Source organism: Vicugna pacos, chromosome 10 (assembly GCF_048564905.1).
Source record: "Vicugna pacos chromosome 10, VicPac4, whole genome shotgun sequence".
In the NCBI taxonomy this organism is placed as follows: Eukaryota; Metazoa; Chordata; class Mammalia; order Artiodactyla; family Camelidae; genus Vicugna; species Vicugna pacos.
In genome coordinates this window covers 74,025,078-74,045,019 of record NC_132996.1, presented here as the reverse complement: position 1 = coordinate 74,045,019, position 19,942 = coordinate 74,025,078, and the positions used below count along the sequence as shown (strand labels likewise).

Below are 19,942 nucleotides of genomic sequence, written 5' to 3'. Positions count from 1 at the left end.
CTGCTCTGGTCTGGTCTGGTCCAGCCCTGCCCCAGCCTCAGGGCCCACAGGCAGCCCTGGGAAGGCCCCTCGTGGCCGAGCGGGGCAGCCGTGGGGAGGGGCTGGGGGGGCCCGCTCCTGGGCTTGTGGGGGTTCCTTCCAGGGCTGCCTGCTGGTGTCGGTGGTCAGACCCTGCAGGCCTGGACGTGGGTGGCCGGGCCGCGTCAGATGTTCACCTCGGCCATGTTTGTTGTCACAGTCACCATGAAGGTCCCCCCCTAGGCCCAGAGACCCTGTCCTTGGGGCACAGGGTGCCCCCTTTCTCCCAGTCTGCTCCTCCCTGGACCCCAGCCTCCCACAGGCGCATGTGGGGCAGTTCCAGATCAGACGACCCTCCCGGGGTCTTGTGCCCGTGGGACAGGGCACACCGGGCTGGGGTCCAGGGACGGATGGCAGGCCACCCAGGCGGCATGCCGAGCCCAGCAGAGAGGCGGGCTTTGCGTCTCCTTTCTGCTCCGCCCTTGGCCCTGGCCCCCATCAGACATCAAGGGGCAGTGTCCCCGACAGGCCCAGACAGGCTGTCCCAGCAAGCCTTTCCCGTGAGGGATGATGCAGGGGCCCGCCAAGGTCCCGCGCTCAGATCTTTGCTGGGGACCCCGGGGATGCCAGGCCTCGGTGCGTGATGGAGTAGCTGTCTGCCCTGCCCTTGCCCTCCGGAGGGCCTGGCGACTGATGTGCTGGGGCCAGAGACAGGAGGGCAGCCGCCTGCAGCCTTGAGCCTCAAGGGACAGACGTCAGCCTGCGCTGCCGGCCTTGGAGAGAGAGTGCTGCCGCTCCCACCCCAGCTCCAGCCCCAGGATCAGGCTCCCCACAGGCTCCCGGCCACCCTGAAGCTCCTGCGGCCCCAGGCCTGGTGACTTGGCTGTGGGCTCACGCTCCTGTGGGCTGGATGGAGGGGACCGAGGGACGCTCCAGGCCGAGGCTCACCCCGGGCGGAGGCGGAGCCCAGAGCCAGCAGGGAGATGGTGAATTCAGAGAGTGGGATTTGGCGGTCAGGGTGCCCAGTGATAGAGGCGGGACCCTGCCTCGGACCCAGCAAAGTGAACCGGGCCGCCGTGCAGGGACTGTGCCCACCAGGAAAGGGAGCGTGAATCCATCCCGGGGGCCGTGGGGAGTCAGGGACGCCAGGGACGCGGCTCCCACAGGCAGGATGCAACTCCACTGGGCGTGGGAAGCCATCTTCTTTCTAAAAGGCAAGGACTACTGCACAGCACATGGAACTATCCTCAACGTCTTGTAACTGCCTACAGTGAGAAAGAACATGCAGAGGAACATATACGTATTTACAGCTGAATCGCTGTAAATCAGCCATGCTTCAGGTTTTACAAAGGGCAAGGAGATGTCAAGCACAAATCCCAGGCAGCGACTCCCCGGGGTGGGGGCCGAGCGGGGAGCAGGTGGGCTGGAAGCGCCTAGGGGGACGTGGCTGCTGGGGCGCGTTGGTGTTCGTGGGTGGGACGGTGGGTTTACAGCTGCTGGCTACACTTCCCACTGAGTGAAGTGAACCATGCCAACCAAACGCAGCCGGCACTCATCCAGCCAGGGCCGCCCAGCCCGGCTCCACGCCCCTCTGCTGCCCCACCACTGCCCCTGCCGGGTGACCCCATGTCCCCACGTCCACGCGGCTGCGGGGAGTGCCGAACAGGGCGATCCCAGGGAAGCGTGCAGTCCAGCACCTGGCGTGTTTTGAGGACTCTGCATGCTAGAAAGATCTCTGCAGGGTGGAGAAGGGGCGAGGCTGGGGGTGGGAGATGGGGGAGAGGTCGCCGTCACCTCCTGGGAGGTGAAGCCCCCAGGACTCGGTGGACGAGGGAGACGGGGCATCCGGCCTGGGCTGACAGGGGAGGACGGAGGGCTGTCCTCCGGGGAGGGAGCCGGGAGCGGGGGAGGGGCTGGCTCTGGGCCAAGCCTTGGGGATGGGGGTGTAGTTCCCACCCCCAGACAGCTGGGTGTAGGGGCCCAGCTGGAGATGGGGTCTGGGTGCCCTCCCAAGTGCATGCTGGGCGATGGCCCCAAAAATGGGCAAGTAGAAGACAGCACCCTCCGGAGGGCCTGAGCTGGACACTGCCCAGGAAGGACCCCTGGAGGCAAGAGGAGGTCAGCAAAGGCACCTGGAACGCGGCCCACCTGTGGGCGATACCAGCGCTCAGGGAGGGGCTGCAGCCATAGGAAGCCCCAGGGGCCTCACTCGGCGGGGCTGTTGGGGGTGAGGCTGGCGCCCCTGCGGGGGGCGCACACCTGCATGGGGCAGGGCCTGTGCGGGTTTGGGCCCACTGCTGTCTCCCCGCGCTGCTCCTGCGGGGTCAGGCAGCAAGGAGCACCTGGGCTGTGGGCCCTGACGCTCCCCAGGGAGGGACCCGGGCTCCGGGAGGAGCGGCTGAGCATGGGGGCAGCAGGTGCACAGGGAGCCTGGATGGTCTCCGTGAGTCAGAAAGCACACGGGGCAGAGCAGGCAGAAACCGTGTAAAGTCACCGCGGGGAGCTGGTCACAAGCACACAGACTGGAGGGTGAGGTGGACGTGGGTTTCACATTGAGGAGCTGAGGCTGGCGTCCGCACTGTGGCTGGGGGAGAGGACGCGGTCTCCAGGTTTGGGGAACAGACCCTGAGCAGAGAAGGGACGGGGAGAGACCAAGGCGAGCGCCCACGGCAGCAGGTGACGGCGTGAAGGAGGCGCAGGTGCTCTTTGTATTAATCTTGAAACTTTCCTGTACATTTAAAATCTTTTCCGTCAAATTAGACTTTTCTTTAAATGTCAAAACACAACAAACCCTCTTAAGCAACCATAAAATAGAATAAGCAAAATCAACAAAGATGAATCCCCCGAACTTCCAAAGCTGGGGGTGTGGGCAGGAGAGGTCCAGAGAGCTCAGGAGACCGGGTGGGGCCAGGGCTGAGGACCGAGGGAGGGAGCTTGGCGGTGGGAGGGTCGGGGACCCAGGCTGGAATCTGGGGAAGATTCTGGATGCACAATTCTTCAGCAGGCCTGGGTGAGTGCCACGGGCCAAGGAGACAGGGCAGGGCCGGCAGCACCGCCCTCGGGGACCGTGGGGCAGAGGTCAGGGCAGGACCGGGTGAGGGGACAGAGCTGGGGGCCAGCTGGAAGTGGGCAGAGCTGTGAGGACTGGAATGGGGTGCTGTCCCTGGGTTCCCTGCATCTGTGAGACAGGCCTCTTGTCCCCTTCACCTGCACCCCCACGGATTGACCCCGGAGGACACAGGGTTCCACTGTGAGTGTTTTCCTGCCGGCCCACAGTGCCTCCCCCTCTTCTTCGGTACCCAAGCACTGGCTCCTTCTGGGCCCAGACCTGCCTCCTCCACCCCCCACCCCCGCCTCTGACCGACAAGCCAAGGCCTTCTCCATCACCCTCCTTCCTGACCCCCACTGGCTCCTCTTCACGGCACCCTGACAGGCCTCAGTCTACCCAGCTACAAGATGGGTGTGGAGGTGAGCGCACTTGCTTCTCAGGACGGACAGGTGAGGTGGGCCCTCCGGCACCTCCTAGGGGTTGGCCAGGCCCCACTCAGCCTCTCGTGCCCGCCGTGCCCGTCAAGCCCACATCAGCACAGTGTGGAGGGAGGAGGGCCTCAGGTGGGGCAGGGGTCTGAGCCCACTGTGCAGGCTGCTCCCCCACTCCCACCACCAAAGTCTTCTCTGGACCCAAGACTTCGTCCCCCGTCATCTTGCGGAGATGCTCTGGACAGCTTCCCACTGTGCCCACGGCAGGTGGCCATCACAGACTCCCCACTTCTGTATCCTTCCAGGCCAGCCCAGGGGGCCTCCCACCCTGCACCCCTCTCCTTGCAGCTTCTCCTGCTTCCCGGGCCCACCCCAAGCTCCATGGGGGAATTTCTGGCAGCTCCAGGCTTGCTCACCACAGCTGTCCCCTTCCAGGGAGACCCCGCTAGGTGCAGACAGGTCCCAGCCGTCCCCTCTGCCTGACCCCCAGCCCCCACCAGGGGACCCCAGTGTGCATGGCCACTCATCCAGACAGCGCCCCCGTCACCTGCTTACCTGTCTCTTCTGCCCTCACTTGTTCCCTCAGTGGCTCGAGAATCCACCTGCCGCCCCTCGGCTCCCACCTCACGCGGCCTCTCAGGGCATCCTCTGCCTGCCTGCCCATCGCCGTCCTCCCTGGCATCCTCTGCCCGCCCGCCCCTCGCCGTCCTCCCTGGCATCCTCTGCCCGCCGCCCGCCCCTCGCCGTCCTCCCTGGCATCCTCTGCCTGCCTGCCCATCGCCGTCCTCCCTGGCATCCTCTGCCCGCCCCCACTGGTCCCCAGGCTCCTCGGGCTCCCAGGCCAGGACTCCTGGACCCAGATCATCTGACGGGGAGGAGGGATGGACTCACACCAGCAAACTGCGCATCTCCTCCCCATGGCAAAGCGTGGACGGCCCCGACACTCGCCCACGGAGTGACGGCCCCCGGAATCCTTAGTGCAGGAGAGATGGCCAAACTCCCCGGAGACCCGGGGCACCCCTCCAGCTGTCCCGCCCGCCGGGTTCTACCTCCCGGGTCTCCGCGCCCCGCCTGCGTCCCCACCACCACCCCGGTCACCTCTGCCTGGGCTTCCTCTGGCCCAGGGTGCCCACGTCCAGAGCCTCGTGCTCCCCGACCTTCTCCTGCTTCCTGCCTGTGCTGGCTGGTGGCGCATTTGGACCCCTAGAGCATCCTGGGTACCTGGCTTCTCGCTCCCTGGTCCCCGCTCCTCACAGACTGGGGAGGCAGGGACTGGCTGGCTGCCTGCCCATGGGCGTGCCTACCTCTTCCTCCTGGGCACACACCTGAGGATAGGTGAGGCCAGGGACCACCATGCCCCAGCGTCCCTCACGGTCCCCCGCCCCTCCCCTGCTAGCTGGGATTCTGAGGCCCTCTGAAGGGGAAGCCTGGGGTCTCAGAATGAATACAGAGCCCCCTCTCCAGCCACTTGGCTTGGACGCGCGTGAGAATGGCGCGCCCTCAGCGCCTGGGTCGTGTTACAGTAGCGCCTTCTTCTCTGACAGCACGACCCCTGCGCCAGCCGGAGAAAAGCCCTGCAGCCCGGGAGGCTCAGGCAGCAGCGGCACCCGCCCGCCCGGAGGCCAGGCCGGGCCCCCAGGTCCGGGCGTGGGCGGGGCCGGCTCTGCCCGGGGCCTCTCCCCTTGGCGGCGTGGAGACGGCCGTCTTCTCCCGCGTCCTCACGTGGTGTCCCTCTGCGTGTGTCTGCGTCCTGATCTCCTCTTGTAAGGACGCTGGCCCTGTGGGATCAGGACCCACCCAGTGACCTCATCTAACCTGACCGTCTGCAAAGACCTGAATTCTTTATAAGCTCACAGGTGCGGGGGCTCAGGACCAGACGTGCGGGTTTTTAGGGGACACAGCTCAGCCCGCAGCGCTCCCAAGCCCGCCTGTCTCTCCAGCCCACACTGCTGTCTCCAGTCTCAACGTTTCTCTCCTGGATCCTCCAAGCGCCCTCCCTCCTCATCCTCTGTCTGCCTCTCCCCCGACCCGCCCTCCAACCCGCAGAGGCTCCAGCTGCAGCCCAGTGGCTCTGCCGGCAGCCTCGCCGCCCCACCGGCCCTGGAAGCCGCATTCCTGCCCTCTCGCGGCCGCTGGTCTCAGGCTTCGGCTGGTTGACTCGAGCCCTGGGTGCTCCAGCCAAAGCAGACAAGTAGCATCCTCTTCTGGCTTGACCTGCCCGGCTGCCCACTTCCCCATCCCTGACCCCTCCCCTGCGCTGCTTCCTCCCGCTCTCTCCCAGCCCCTCCTGAGCGTCTCGTCCTCGGTGTCTCTTGAGCGTGTGGTCCTGACAGTGCTCTCCCCGGGGACCCACTCCACTTGGGCTCTGCAGGCCACCACGTCCATGGACCCAGCTTCCCCTGGATGGTCCGCCTCAGTGCCCCACAGGCAACAGGGTGTCTGTGTGTCCCGAGTCCCTCTGCCCCTGTCTGCCTTGCACAGAGCACCCCCCAGCGCCCTGGGGCCCCGCACCCGTGACTCAGCGCCTCCAGACCAGAAGCTCCCCTGGTGCCCGCCTCGCCCGCCCGCAGGGCTGGCTCCGTCCTGGCCTCTGACTAGCTCGTCGCTCCCCTTGGTCACTCACCGTGTCGCTGGGCACTGCAGCGGGTTTGGGAAGGGTGGACAAGCAGTGGTCTCCGCTCTTCCCACGGCCCCTCTAGAGTTTGGGTGACTGTGGCCAGGTGGGCAAATAATGGCATATCTCCTCGAGGAGACTTGGCTCTCGGGAGGAGGGCCCCGCCCTGCCTCACCGGCCGCCCAGCAGGGCACAGGCCCTGAATGTGGGCTGCCATTTGCTGGTCGCTGGGCTCCCCAGAGATGTTTCTCGCCTTGTGGGGGTGAAGGATGGAGGCAAAGAGGTGGCTGTGGTGGGGGGTGGGGGTCAGAGAAGGGCCAGCAGCCAGGGCTGAGCGGCTCCAGGGTGTTTCTCTTTGTTTTTAAGATGTTTGAACTTCTGCACATAAAAGCAGAGTAGGTGGAGTTGGGGGAGAGGCTGGAGGGATGGGGAGAGGGGCACCCAGTAGTAAGATGGCCCTGGGATTCGGCCGGAGGAGCTGAGTGCTGGGGAGAGCAGGGTCTCTGAGCAGGAGCGGAGCTCGGGGGAGAGGGAGACGGGGGTCCGGGGGGAGCGAGGACGGTGCGGTCCTCCTGGCTGGTGCTTCCTCTGTGGAGCCGGAGGGTGAGGATGAGAAGGGGAGGCCCTGGGGTGACCCCACGGAGGGCACTGTGTCCGGGCCCCCCCAGCACCCTGTGGGCCCCGGAGCATCTTTGGGTGTGGCCGCCTCGTGCCCCACCTGCTGCTCCCGGAGAACCGGCCCCTCCCAAGCTCGGGCCTCAGTGAGCCCTGGGACTGTCAGCAGGGCGCAAAGAGGGAGGCAGGGATGTCAGTGTCCCGGGGCGGCTGGAACAAAGTCCCACAGATGGGGATCCAGGGGTCATGGGCCGGGCTCTTCCCGAGACTCCGAGCAGGAGTCTGTTTCGGGCCCCTCCCCCAGTTCTGGTGGTTTCCTGGGGATCTTCGGCTCGTAGACGCACCACCCCCATCTCTTCCTTCGCCATCACACGCCCTTCTCCCTGCATGCAAGTCTGTCTCCAAACTTCCGCTTTTTAGAAGGACACCAGTCATAGTGTATGAATGACCTCATCTCAGCCAAGTGCATCTGCAGTGGCCCTGCTTTCATACAAGGTCCCGCTCCGAGGCGCGGGGGTCAGGGCTTGCACGTGAGACGGGGTCTGGTGAGCACTCGCAGGGCTCAGAGGAGACTGAAAAGTTGGGCTGGGGCTGGTCAGCGCAGGCCTCCAAGGCTAGCCCAGGGCCTCTGGAGTTTACCTTTCAGGGAAGGCCTGCTTTGTGGGCCTGGAAGGGTCTCCCTACTGAAATTCTTAATAGCTTCTGAAGCAGAGGACCCCAGCTTTCATCTTGCACTGGACCCCACAAATGAGGGCACCAGTGCAGCCCTCAGGCAGCGAATGGCAGGGCAGGAGGCCACTGGGGGCACCCTCGGCCTCTGCCTGCCCTCCCGCGTCCTGGCAAGGCCTCTAGACATCCCAGCTGTGTTGTTGGAGCTGACCTAACCAAAGGCCAGAGGAAGGACCTGGACAGCAGGTAGACCCCGGGTCGCCCCCGCGGACGAGGTGCCCAGGCATGTGGGGCAGGCGAGCTGAGCGCCTGCTCCTTGGGGATGCAGTCAGCCAGCCAGGGTGCTGAGGCCTGGCCCCCACGCACGTGGGTGTCCAGACAACCCCGCGTCCAAGGTGGACAGCGAGTGACCCCAGGAATCCATGAGGCAGCAACCCTGACTTCGCAGGGACAGCGCCCCAAGGGCCCGCCAGCGGCGCTGAGTCCCACTTGACTCGGGCCCACCCGACATTCTCAAGCGCGGGACCCCTCCTGGAGCCTCCCCTTGCAGGGCGAGCCTTCTTGGTGTCTCCCAGGTTGTCCCTGGGAGGGGCCCGCCCTGGTGGGTGAGTGTCCTGGGCCTCCTGCCTTCCCCAGCCCGGTGCCCTGGGGCCACTCGAAGCCCCTTCCGTCTGGGTTTCTCGGGCCCACCGCTGGCCAGGGCTTGGCAAGCTGCCAGGGCTCCCTCTTCCCTTCTCCCGTGCCCGGGGGTGACCCGGGTCTGCCCACCTCTGTGGCTGTCCCAGCATGGCTTCATGGTGACGGCTGAGTCCCCAGTTGTGGGGTCTGCCCCCCACCACAGTGGCTCACCGCTCACTGATTTCTGAGCCCCTCGTCTGGCCACTCCCAGCGGCCGAGCACAGTGAGGGTGAAGCGGCCCCGATCCATCACCTCTTCCTGCTGGTCCCTCCTGGGAAGTCCCTGAGCACCCCGCCAGCCTAGTGACACTAACCACCCACCCAGTCAGTTCTGAGCTCCCGAAGCTTGGAGGGTGAGGGGAGGCAGGTCAAGGGGACAGCGGGAGGTGCGGTGGAGAGACCAGGGACCCCGACAGTTCGGGAAAGGAAAGCAAGTGCTAAGAGAATGTGTGGGCCAGCAGGTGGGACAGCTCAGGCTGGGCCCAGAAGTCGCCTGGAGAGCTCGGCCCAGGGCCCCGGGCACCAGGCGACGGCCGGAGCCCTGCGGTACCGGAGCATCTGTGCTGGGAACACACCCAGATCTCCACCCTGAGGGTCGCCATGCTGAACGTGGAGGCTTAGGGACCAGGACAGCGCCCTGGTGCCTGGGGACCCAGCCTCGCACAGGTGGGCTCCAAGGCGGGGCTGCTGGGGGCCTAGGGGGATCGTGGGGGCTCATGTGCGGGGGTCCCTGCCCCGTCCCGCCCCTCTCTGCCCTCCAGGCCCCTGCTGCTTGCTTAGCGCTTCCTGACGGCGGTTTTTTTCTCTTCTGCTCTTGCAGCAACAGATTAAAAAACAACACCCCAGCCCAAGCCCACATAGGTTCCAAACCCCAACCTGCTGCCGGAGGGGGAAGTGAAACCCGGCCGGCGGGGGGGCTCCAGGGCCCGCCGCCCCAGGAAGCGCCGAGAGCCACAGCTCGCACACACAGCCCTCAGCGGGACCAGCCCGACACCAGGCGATGGCAGAGGCGCCCAGCCACCCCGGCTCCGAGGAGCAGCAGGAGCTGCTGGGGGTCGAAGACTCAGGGTAAGGCCGGGGCCAGGCCGTGGTCCGCAGGACTCTTTGCCTTTACACGGTGGGGGGGCACCCGGGGATCCGCAGCACCGCGGGGGCTGGGGGCAGCACGCTGGCTGCAGGGCACCTTCCTGGGCCCCCTTCTCACCCGCCGTGGGGAGCTGCCCCTTCCCTCTGCCTCTGCCGCTGGGCCTCACTGGGGGAGGCCGGGTTGCCCCACCAGCTGGCGGGGTGCTAACCTAGGGCAAGGTGGGCTGAACGCCGGATATGGGAACCAGGACTCGGCCTAGACCGCGGGGCGAGAGACCGGGCCTTGGGCAGGCAGGGCCGAGGCTGTGAGGGCTGGAGGAGGTGGCGCCCGGGGCCAGGAAGCCCGGCCAAGCCTGGCCTGGCCTCAGGGCCTCTGAGCCTGTACCCGAGGCCCATCCCCTCCTCCGGGCCGCCCATCCCGGTGGTGATGGAGAAGGGGGTCTATCTCCAGCAGGTTCTATCTGAGTGTCAGGCAGGCGCGGCTGGTTGGGAGTGGACGTGAGGGGATGTGAGCAGAGGCTGTGTGTGGGTTGCCCTGGAAAAGGACTGCCTGTGTGTCCACAGCCAGAGCTGGGCATTGGAACCATGCAGCCCAGGCCTCGTCCGGGGATGCCCGGTCTGCACAGGGGCAGAGGAGGAGGCTTCCCGGCTGGGGCATGGGCTGTGGATGCGCCGGCGAGCAGGCTGAGCCATGCCATGGGGATCCATCTGCCCCAGGGTGCAGGTCCCAGAGAGATGGGAGCAGTCAGGGCTTGGGGACAGTCAGGAGGAGGACAGTGGGGGCTGCTGCCCAGGTGAAGGGAAGGCAAGGGGCCTCGGCGAGGAGGTGAGACACCCAGAGCCACAGGGTGGAGACTGAGCCCCCCGGGGCCATCTCCAGTTTGCCCCAGAGCTACTGCTGTGGGGGCAGTTGGGGAGAAGGCAGAGGAGGGGGGCCCACCATGACCTCCCCTGAGCAGCCACGGGCAGGGGTCCCCACAGCCTCAGGGTTGACTTGCAAAGTGGGTTCTGCCCCCCGCTCTCATGCAGGAGGCTAGAGGTGGAGGTACCACGCCTGTGTGATGCTTCACTGATAACCCGGGGAGGGCGGAAGTGTCTGATGGGGAGTTGAAGGGGATGCGTGTGTGCGCGCATGCGTATCCTTGCTGACTCCCCTGTGGGGGCTCTGGTTCAGGGGCTTGAGGGGGCTGAATCTCAGGGGAAGGGGAGGCTGAGCAGCAGCAGGGCTGCGGGGTCCAGGTGGGGGTCCGGGTGCCCGTGACGGCCAGGGGCTTTGCGGTGAGCTGGAGTGGTGAGGCGGGAGGCAAGGTCCGTGCTGTGTACCCCAGGAGATGTCCGTGCGCTTCCAGAGAGGCAGGCCGTTCTGCACACGCATGCACAGCAGGTGACTGGGGACAGCTGTGTCCCCGCGCAGATGCAGCTCCCCACGTCAGCGCCGTCCGAGCCCTGGGCTCTGCGTGCTCCTCCAGCCACCACATGTCCATAGAAGGGCACAGCTTGAGCCGCCTGGCGGGGGCCTGCCCCTCCTTGGCCCCATCCTTGACCCGCCCCCCAGCTGTCATACATGCGGAGGAGAGGAAGGAGGTAGCAGAGGGCCCAGCCACCAGCCCAAGTCCAGGCGGGGGCTGGGGGGACAGGGCCAGCTCGCTGGTGCCTGTCCAGGGGCCTGAGGCTGCATTTGTGTGGGGTCTGTCAGGAGCTGGGAGGGAGAGCTGACTGGATGCACCCCCAGCCCCGGAGCCAGGGCGCCCCCACGAACGTCACCCCCACCATGGTGTGCGACCGACACTGACCTTTCAGAATGAAACCGAGACCCAGGGTGGGTGGGGCTCTCGTTTCACAAGGTGACTGAGGGAACCGGGGATTTTCCTGTCCAGGATGAGTGAGAAGTCCCCGATGATCAGACCAGGGACATGTGGCCTGGGAAGCCCCTCCCGGGAGCCCCCAGGAGGGCGAGGCTGGGCAGGGTCTGCAGGGGCTGGAACACAGCCGACCAGACCACCCCCCACCCGACCCGCGCTGCCCATGGAGGGGCTGTCAAGGATTCGGGCCCTCGCCTGGCACACCAGGCCCAGGACAGGCCCTGCCCTTTCGACTGGGCAGATGGACCGTCCCCCGGGACCGCCCCAGGGTGGGGCCTCCCTACTCAGACTGTCCCAGTCCCTCAGAGATCCCGTGTCACCCTGACTCTCCCAGGGGCCAGATGGGCCCACGCTGGGTCCTTCTGGTGCCCACGTCCCTGTGGCAGGATTCCACCTGCAGACAGGCTCGCCAGAGCCCTGGCGTCACCCCTGCTGCAGCCCAGCCCGCCCTGGTCCCCAGGCCCCTGCCTTTGCCACGCTTTTTCTCCACAAGGCAGTTGGACCGTGTCCTCCCATGCACAGAACCATCCACCACGGGGCCACAAAGCCCCCCCCGGCAGCCACTCCAGGCCTGCCCTGGCCACGCTGACCACACCTCCCCCCACAGTCTGGCCTTCCCAGTTCTGGAATATGTCAGAATCACTACGACTTTGCACAGGCCCTTCCTCGACCTACCTGTGCAGGGTTCCGAAGGCTTGTCACGTCCCCTACCGCCTCGGGGTGGCCACTCTCCATGTCTGCCATTGCCCGCGGTGGGATCAGCCCCAAAGCCCGGGCCCTGGCCTCCCCCTCGGCTAGGTGGTTCTGGCCCTGGATGATCCTGGCTGGGGCAGGACGGGGTGAGTGGCGGCCCCCCAGGCCTCTGATCCTCACCGCCCGCCCGGCAGGGCGTGATCCCCATTCCCCGGGGATTCATGGATGCTGCCTCCATCACTTCTCCATATGCTGAGCTGAGGGGGGATGGCAGAGCAAGGATCACCTGCAGGGCCACCCTCGGCAGGGTCCCCTTCTGGGCCATCTGTCCCTCTCGGCCTTGCCCTCTGGGCTGCAGGGTCCCCATGGGGCTGCCGGCAGCTGGCAGCTGGAGGCTTGCGTGCCCTGACAAACTTCATCTTTCCACCCCTCTAAGGGAGCGAAGGGTGGGAAGAGCTTGTGGCACGGGACGGGCAGAACCCCAAGGAAGACTGGCAGCCCCCACACAGCCAGGCACCCACTTGCCTTCCTAGCAGGGCCGGCACCACCTGAGGCAGCCAGGCATGCGGCCCCAGAGCAGCGGGCAGTGCCAAAGGCCACTCAGGAGGGAGGGTGGGACAGGCAGAATCAGGCCCCGGTCCCGGCCCCAGATTGATGGGGTGGAGGGATGGGGGCCACACGCTGGGGCTCCTTCAGGGTCCAGACCAGGAGGCGGCAGCCAGAGTTGGGCCAGGACTCAGGACCCCCAGGTGGGTCTCATCTCCTCCCCGCCCAGGTCAGGGGTCTTGGGGAGGAGGGAGGCCGAGCTCAGCCGGGACGATGGACGCCTTCCCCCCGCGCCTCCTCTCGCCTTCTGTCTGGACCCTTCGCACCCCCTCCTCGGGTTGGGGAGAGGGGGAGGACCTCCTCACACGCTTGGGGAAGCCGCTGCAGGGCCCACCCTGCTGACTTGGGAAGTCGGAAACCCTTCCCTGCGTCCCACCCCCGTCCTGGTCTCCATCTGCCTCCTCCTCCAACAATCCTGGAGCCATAGGGGCAGAGCCAGGAGGGTCTCGAGGCCAAAACAGGCGGGCCCAGCCAGGGAGGCACCGTGGGTCTGTGCAGTGCTGCCCTCCCCTTCACGACCCCCACTACTGTCTGCCTCTGCCTCATCCCTCAGAGGGTCCCAGAGCAATGGGCCAGCCCTTGGTCGGGAAGATGAGGTTCCTAGGAGCCCTGGGGTGGGGCCATGAGTGCCGCCTTTGCCCTCCTGGGCTCTGAGCTTCCAGTGCAGGGGGAGGTCGGGGACAGGAACGGCCCCCCGGGGCGCGGGGCACCGGCCACTGTATCTGGGCTAGTGCCTCCCGGAGCGAGGAAGCCCTGCCCCTGAGGCCTCAACTTCTCCATCTGCACGGTGGGAGTCATGGCTACTCAGCACTCACTCCGCTGCGCCAGCCTCACCGAGCTCTTCACACCAAGGGTCTCACTGCCCAGCCTGTGAGGCAGGTGCCAGGGCCCCTACCTCCACCAGCAGAAACCGAGGCTTAAGGGCTGAACGTCCTCCCCGAGGGCCGGCCGCTGGCCACTGGCGTGTAGCGTGTGCTTCCTAACACTGCTTCCCTGGGTGAGTGCAGGCCCCTTGTCACCTGGCAAGGACTCGGGCTCGGGGGGCGGGGCGGGGGTCCGGGGCTCATGGGTTCTGCAGGGTGCCCTGAGGTTCCTATCCGAATGAGGACCGTGCGTCCCAAGGCCCACCCAGAACAGGGCACAGCTCAGGAGACACCACTAGGGACCTCCCCCAAAGCAGAAATGGGACTTGGCATGGCCAGAACGAGACGGTTCTCTCCAGGGGCGTTAGAAAGGAGCCCTTGGCTGCTCTCCCAGGACCCAGCCCCCACTCTTTGCAGCCAGGGATTCCCCACTCCAGGGACTACCAAAGGTCTTTTTGGAGACTGGGGGCTCCAGGCCACAAGGCCACCAGCGAGGGGAGCTCCCAGACCTCTCCAGTACCCGAGCGCCCCGAGGCAGGCAGAGCCAGACGCTCTGCACCGACTATGAGCTTGACTCGGAGGGGAAAGCCCGCGCTCAGGGTGCAGGGCCAGGGACGCTCGGCCAGACCGGGGCCCCGCCCCCGCCCCTTCCCCAACGCCCACGAGCCTGAAGCAGGGGCTGGGGCCGTGCGGGTGTGGTAAGAGGTAAGAGGACTGAGAAAAGCAGTCCGGGGCACGGGACACAGGAGGAGGGGTGGGGTGAGCGGGACCATGGCCCTTCCTGGGGGCCAGGCCAGTCTGCCCAAACTCCATCCGTGGCCTCCGTGTGGGAAGCGGGGAGCCGTTGGGGTGGCAGGAGGAGCACTGTCTGATCCCACTGGCTGTCAGGAGGGGCTGTCTGGGAACCCAGGATCAGTCTGACTCCCCACTCTGCCCCGAGACACTCACCTTGCCCTGCAGGAATGGGGGGACTTGGGATACTGGCCACGGCGGGACGCAGAGGTCAGCAGGGACAGCTGGCAGGGGTAGGGGTGACAGTAACAGGGCGCAGTGGTGGTGGGTTCTGGACCCTCAGCTTTCGCAGGTGTTGCACAGGCTGTGGACTGTGGGTGAGGAGCGAGAGGGTCATCGCCCGGCCCTGCGTCTGGCAGGTGGGGTGGTGGACGCTACTTCTTCCCGCCCCGAGGGAAGGACACAGGCCCCTCCCTCCCTCCGAGGGTGCCCGTGCTGCCCCCCCCACCAGAAGAAGGCGCCTATGCCCCACCCCCCGAACCTGCCCTGCTGACAGCTTCCCTTCCAGGTGACCCGAGGCTGCCTACTCCCCCTCCCGCCTTTCCCGGGTACTCTCTTCAGAAGAGAAGTGGGACTTGGGACAGATGGACCCGGCCAGTCGATTCCAGAGGAATCTGGAAGGAAGCTTTCAGCCTTTCTCCTGGTCCCAGCCCCTCCCTGAAGTCCCAGCTTTACCGCTATACCCCACCCCGTCGTCCTGGCCTCTTTCCCTGGGCTGGACTGAGGCACAGTTAAAACCAATGAGTAATCAGAGACATTTCTCTATTTGAAGCCACCCAGGAGCCACTGAGGCCACCAGCTCTGACCCCTTCTCCCGCAGCCCGCCCCACGTGGGCTCTCACTGGCTGTGTGCATGTGTGTGTCTGTGCATGCTGAGAAAGTCTGAACAAAGGACAGCTCCCTATCTCTCAGCCCTTATTTAGGTTCTGTTGTGGCACTTAGACTCTGGGTCATGAGGGTCTGTTCCTTAATCTTCTTCAACCACAAGCTTATGTACCATGTCTTGGTCACAGAAGAAAGAAAAAAGGAAAATAAAAGATTCAGTGAGAGAGAAAAGTATGAACAAAAGAAAAGGTAGACAAAGAAAGGTAGGAGTTAGGAATAACCGGCTGATGGATGATGAATGGATGGATGGATGGATGGATGGATGGAGAGGTGGGTGACTGGATGGATGAATGGATGGATAGAAGGACATATGTATGTCTGTTTAGATGGTTGGATGGATAGATGACAGAGATGGATGATGGGTGGCTCTATGATGGATCAATGATGAATAGATAAATGATGGATGGAAAAATAATGGATTGATAGTGGGTGGATAGGTGCATGGATGGATGGACTGAAGAACATATGATGTCAATTTGAATGAATGGATAAGTGATGGATAGATGGGTGATGTGTTGATAGATGAGTGGATGGATGGATGGATGGATGGTTGGATGGATGGATGGACGGTTGGATGGATGGATGGATGGATGGATGCTGGATAGATGGATGATGGGTAAATAGATGATGGATTACTGATGAATGGATAGACAAATGATGAGTGGATGGATGGGTGGATGAAAGGATACATGAGTGAGTGAATGGATGGATGATGGGTGGGTGGATTGACGGATGGGTAAACGGATGGATGGATGGATAATAGGTGGATAGATAGGTGGATAAATAGATAAATGTGAGTAGATGGATGGGCGGATGAATGAGTAAAGGGATGGATAGATGGATAATGGGTGGATGGATGGGTGGATTAATAGATAGATAAAGAGAAGGATGGAAGGATGAGTGAATGGATGGATGAGAGAATGGGTGGATGGATAATGAGTAAAAGGATGAGTGAATGGGTAGATAAATGGTGGATAGATGGATGGGTGGGTGGATGGATAGGTGGATGAGTAGATGGATAGATGGAAGGATAAGTGATGGGTAAGTGATGGATAGAAGAATGGTGGGTAGATAGATGAGTGAATAGATGGATAATGGGTGGATGAATGGATGGATGAATGGATGGATGGATGATTGGACAGATGATGGGTGGATGGAAGGGTGGATGGATGGATGAAAGGAGGGATGTGTGGATGGAAATGATGGGTGGATGAATGAGTGGATAAGTAGATAGAGGATGGATGATGGGTGGATCGATGAGTGGATTAATGGATGGGTAGATGGAATGGATGGTTGGATAAATGAATAGAGGAATGAGTGGGTGAATGAATGATGGTTGGATGGATGGATAGATAGATGAGTGGATGAATGGATGGATGATGTGTATATGGATGGGGGTTTGGATGGAAGGGTGGATGGGTGGATGGAAGAGTGGATGGATGGATGATGGGTGGATGAATAGATGGATGAATGAGTGAGTAGATGGATGGATGGATGGGTGAATGAATGAATGAACGGAAGGATGGACGATGGGTGGATGGGCAAGTGGATGGGTGGATGGATTGTGGGAGGATGGGCAAGTGGATGGATGGATGGATGATGATGGACAGGTGAATGGAATGATAGGTAGATGGATGGATGTGTGGATGGACTGGTGGATGGACACATGAAATGGAATTATGGATTGGTGGATAGATAAATGGATAAATATGGATAAATAGAATGTAGACAGATAAATGACAGGACAGATAAGCAGCAGGTTCAGGACAGGTAGGTATAGAAACAGATATAAAGAGTGGATAGAGTTTTAGATTGACAGGTGGGCAATTACAGAAAGAGATGGATGAGTAGAAAGATAGGTAATGAGTAAATAGCTATGTGACTTGATGCTGGATGAACTACTGGAAAGGACTGGTGATGTGACACGCCTAAATCAGGAATTTTGCACTCACTCTTTTCTCTTCCTAGAACATTCTCTTCTGCCAGTGTATACAGCTATCATATCCAAGTCCCTCTCCAGATAAGGAAAGGCTTATTCTTTCCCGTGGGACTTCCTTTTGGCCGCCATACACAGAATGCCTCAGTCCCCTTCAGAACTCCATGTCCCCTTACCCTGAGTTGCATCTCCTGTAGCATTCCGTCATCTGACATCTTACACATGTACTGTTCACTTTTTGTTCCCACTAAAATGCCATCTTTGTGAGAACAGGGACCTTGTTAACACTGAACTCCAACAGAAGTGAATACAGTAGTATTCAATAAATTTTTTGAAAAATATATGGATAAGTGGGCAATCATATAAAGATAAACAGAGAGGTTGAATAGGTGGTTGGTTGGATGAGATATGGATGTGTGAATAGATGGATGAAAATAACAGTAGCTAACATTTATCGACAATTTACTATGCTCCAGTAACTTCTTTAAGTATTAACCCACTTGGATGGCATTATGGGCAAAATGATGGGCAAATATATATATCGCAGGACAAACGTACATACACATGCACAATTGGATGTGTGACTTGCTAGGTAGGAAGATGGGTGGACATGTGGATGGTTGGAGAGGCAGATATATGAATGGATGGAAGGATAAATACTAAAATATTTCAAGAGATGAGTTGATGTAAAGACAGTAGAATATTTGGAGAGAGAGAAGAATGTATTGAAGAATGAATAAATAGTTCACTGGCTGGATAGCTGGGCAAATAGATAAACAAACTGATGGATACGTAGGTAACAGTGAGTAACGTATATTGAGTAGTTATTATGTTTATAATGGATGGATGGCTACTGAGGGCTTCTTGTAAGTGTTTTACAGGTTTTACGTGTGTAAGACATCTAGACAAACGGATGAATGGTGGTTGAATGAGTCAACAGTTGGAAGGATATGTGAGTGAGTAGGTGGTGGATACCCGCTCAATGAAGAAAAGTAAAGAGAAGGGGACGTGCATGGTTATACATGTATTGATGGATGCTTGATGGATTGAATAAATTGATGGAAGGCTATATTGTTTATATGGGTAATTGAATGGATAGGTATATTGAGAAATTGATGCATTGATAAATGATACATAGAAAGACAGATAGCTATATAAAGGGGATGGATGGAAAGATGAATGGATGGAGGATGGATGGATGGGTGCATGGATAGGTGGACACATAACAGTGGAGCTGACATCAGATACTCTGCCCTACTCTTCCTGTTAGAACACACCCTGGTTATAAAACCATGAATCCTGGCCACTTTATCTAGAGATGTGTTCTTGCTGCCTCCCACCCATCAGTTTCTGATAAATAATCCTGCAGTTCTAAGTTCTCAGTGACAGGGAACTCCCGCCATCCCAAGACAGCCCTCTCCCCTGTGAAAATATTTTTCCTTCTTTTGAACCAAAATACGCCTTGGCACACTTCACTCCTGGCTGTCTGCGACCAGGATTCCAGAACTAAGAGCAGGAGGCGAGGAGGGATGGGCAGCTTGAGACGGAAATGAAACACACGCACGTACTTCCCCCCAGGTGATCTGGTTCAGCCTGAGGCCTGGCCCTGCCACCCTCCCTCCTTCCTTGTCCACCAGAATCCTGAGGTCTCTGTAGCTCTGGCTGGGGGCTGGGGTGGGCAGGGGCCACAGCTGTCTCGGCAGCAGACCCCACATTCTCTGCCTCCCCCTGGGTCATGGGGGGGAGCGAGAAGCCATTGGCTCCCCTCCAGACGAGCCGCGGGTCGCAGCCTGAAGTGGGTGGGGGAGGACCCTGAGTCGGACTTCCTGACCCCCACGCCGTCTCCACCAGCCAGCCGCCACCTGAGTGACCGCAGGCCCATGGGCCGTGCGGAAATTTTCCGACTCTTGCCGCCACCTCGGACACACACCGCACTCACACAGGATCCGCCCGCGCGTCCGCCCGCTCGCTGGTCTGACCATTACCTGGCCCTTCCTCTACTCACAAACCCCCAGGTGCTCCCTGGCCCTGGCCCCCCAGCACAGCCAGAGGTCAGACGAGCTGCGGAAGCCAGAGGGCCATTCCTCTGCGGCTGGGGGATGGAGGGTGGCGGGGGTAGGCCGGCCCAGTGCTGGGGTGGCCAGCGGTCGGCAGACCTGGCTGGGTTCTGGCTCTACCAGGCCCCCTCCCAGCTCTCTGACCTCGGGTACCAGTCTGAGCCTTGGTTTCCCCATCCCATCTGGGCCACGGGTACAGTGGCAGCTGCCTCTCCAGGCGGTTGTGAGCGCCGGCGAGCCCGGTGAGCTCCTGGTGTGAGAGGGCCCAGCGCGGGCTGGCCCTTGGTGACGCCCCGTGAGCCTGAGTGCGGGCCCTCCCTCGTCTGGCCACTGGGCCACTCGCCCCAGGGTTGTCAAGTGAGTCACGCACGGTGACTCAGCCCAACCAGAGGAACAGCGGGCTGGGCTGCTCTTCCCGGGCCTTGGCCAGAGCTGGCCGGGGCACCCCTGACCTGGTGCCACCAGCCACTTCTTGGGGGCATGGCTCTCCCCCACCAACAGCGGAGGCTGTGTGCCTCCCTGCCGCTTGGGGCCTTGCTGCTCTGACCCTCCACTGCAGTCTGGCAGGGGGCTGCGGAGGGCGGAAGCCTCCCAGCCTGGGGAGCAGAGAGGATTCTTGGGGTGCCCGGGCCTCCCCCTGGATGTGACAACAGGAGCAGAGGGCTGGGAAGAAACAAAGGGAAAATGGAGAACAGGGAGGGAGGGGAGAGGAGGGGGAGGGGAGGAGGGAGAGGAGGAAGGGAGGGGAGAGGAAGGGAGGGGGAGGGAAGGAAGGAGACAGAGATAGAGACAGAGAGACACCAGAGGGAAAAGAGAGGAGAGAGGGGCCGAGTGTGGGACCAGGGAGGCCGAAGGGCCACAGGGGAAGGCGCAGAGGGCCCTGGACCTGGGGCCAGAGATGAGCTAGGCCAGGAGCAGACGAGGGGAGAGGCAGGCAGGGATGGGAGGCAGAGGTGGGGGCCCGGGCACCCCGCGAGCGGATGGAAGTGGGATGCAGGAGAAGTGGGGCAGGGCGGGGCCGCCAAGGTGGCCAGGGCAGGGGGAGGGGGGCGGGAGGGGCGGAGGCAGGGAGGGAGGCAGCACACTGCC

The 19,942-nt window shown here is 62.1% G+C and overlaps 1 protein-coding gene across 2 annotated transcripts in view; it reads left to right on the top strand.

The window, feature by feature from the left end:
• Positions 1 to 8,952: 8,952 nt before the first annotated feature.
• LSP1 (lymphocyte specific protein 1) overlaps positions 8,953 to 19,942 on the top strand; it is a 34,835-nt gene continuing 23,845 nt past the window's right edge. The window contains exon 1 of one of the 2 annotated variants that reach the window (XM_072970548.1): positions 8,953 to 9,141. In XM_072970548.1, coding sequence (XP_072826649.1) covers positions 9,074 to 9,141 — 68 coding nt within the window. In that variant the 5' untranslated portion in view covers positions 8,953 to 9,073. The remainder of the gene's footprint in view (positions 9,142 to 19,942) is intronic. The other variant, XM_072970545.1, reaches the window with a different exon arrangement.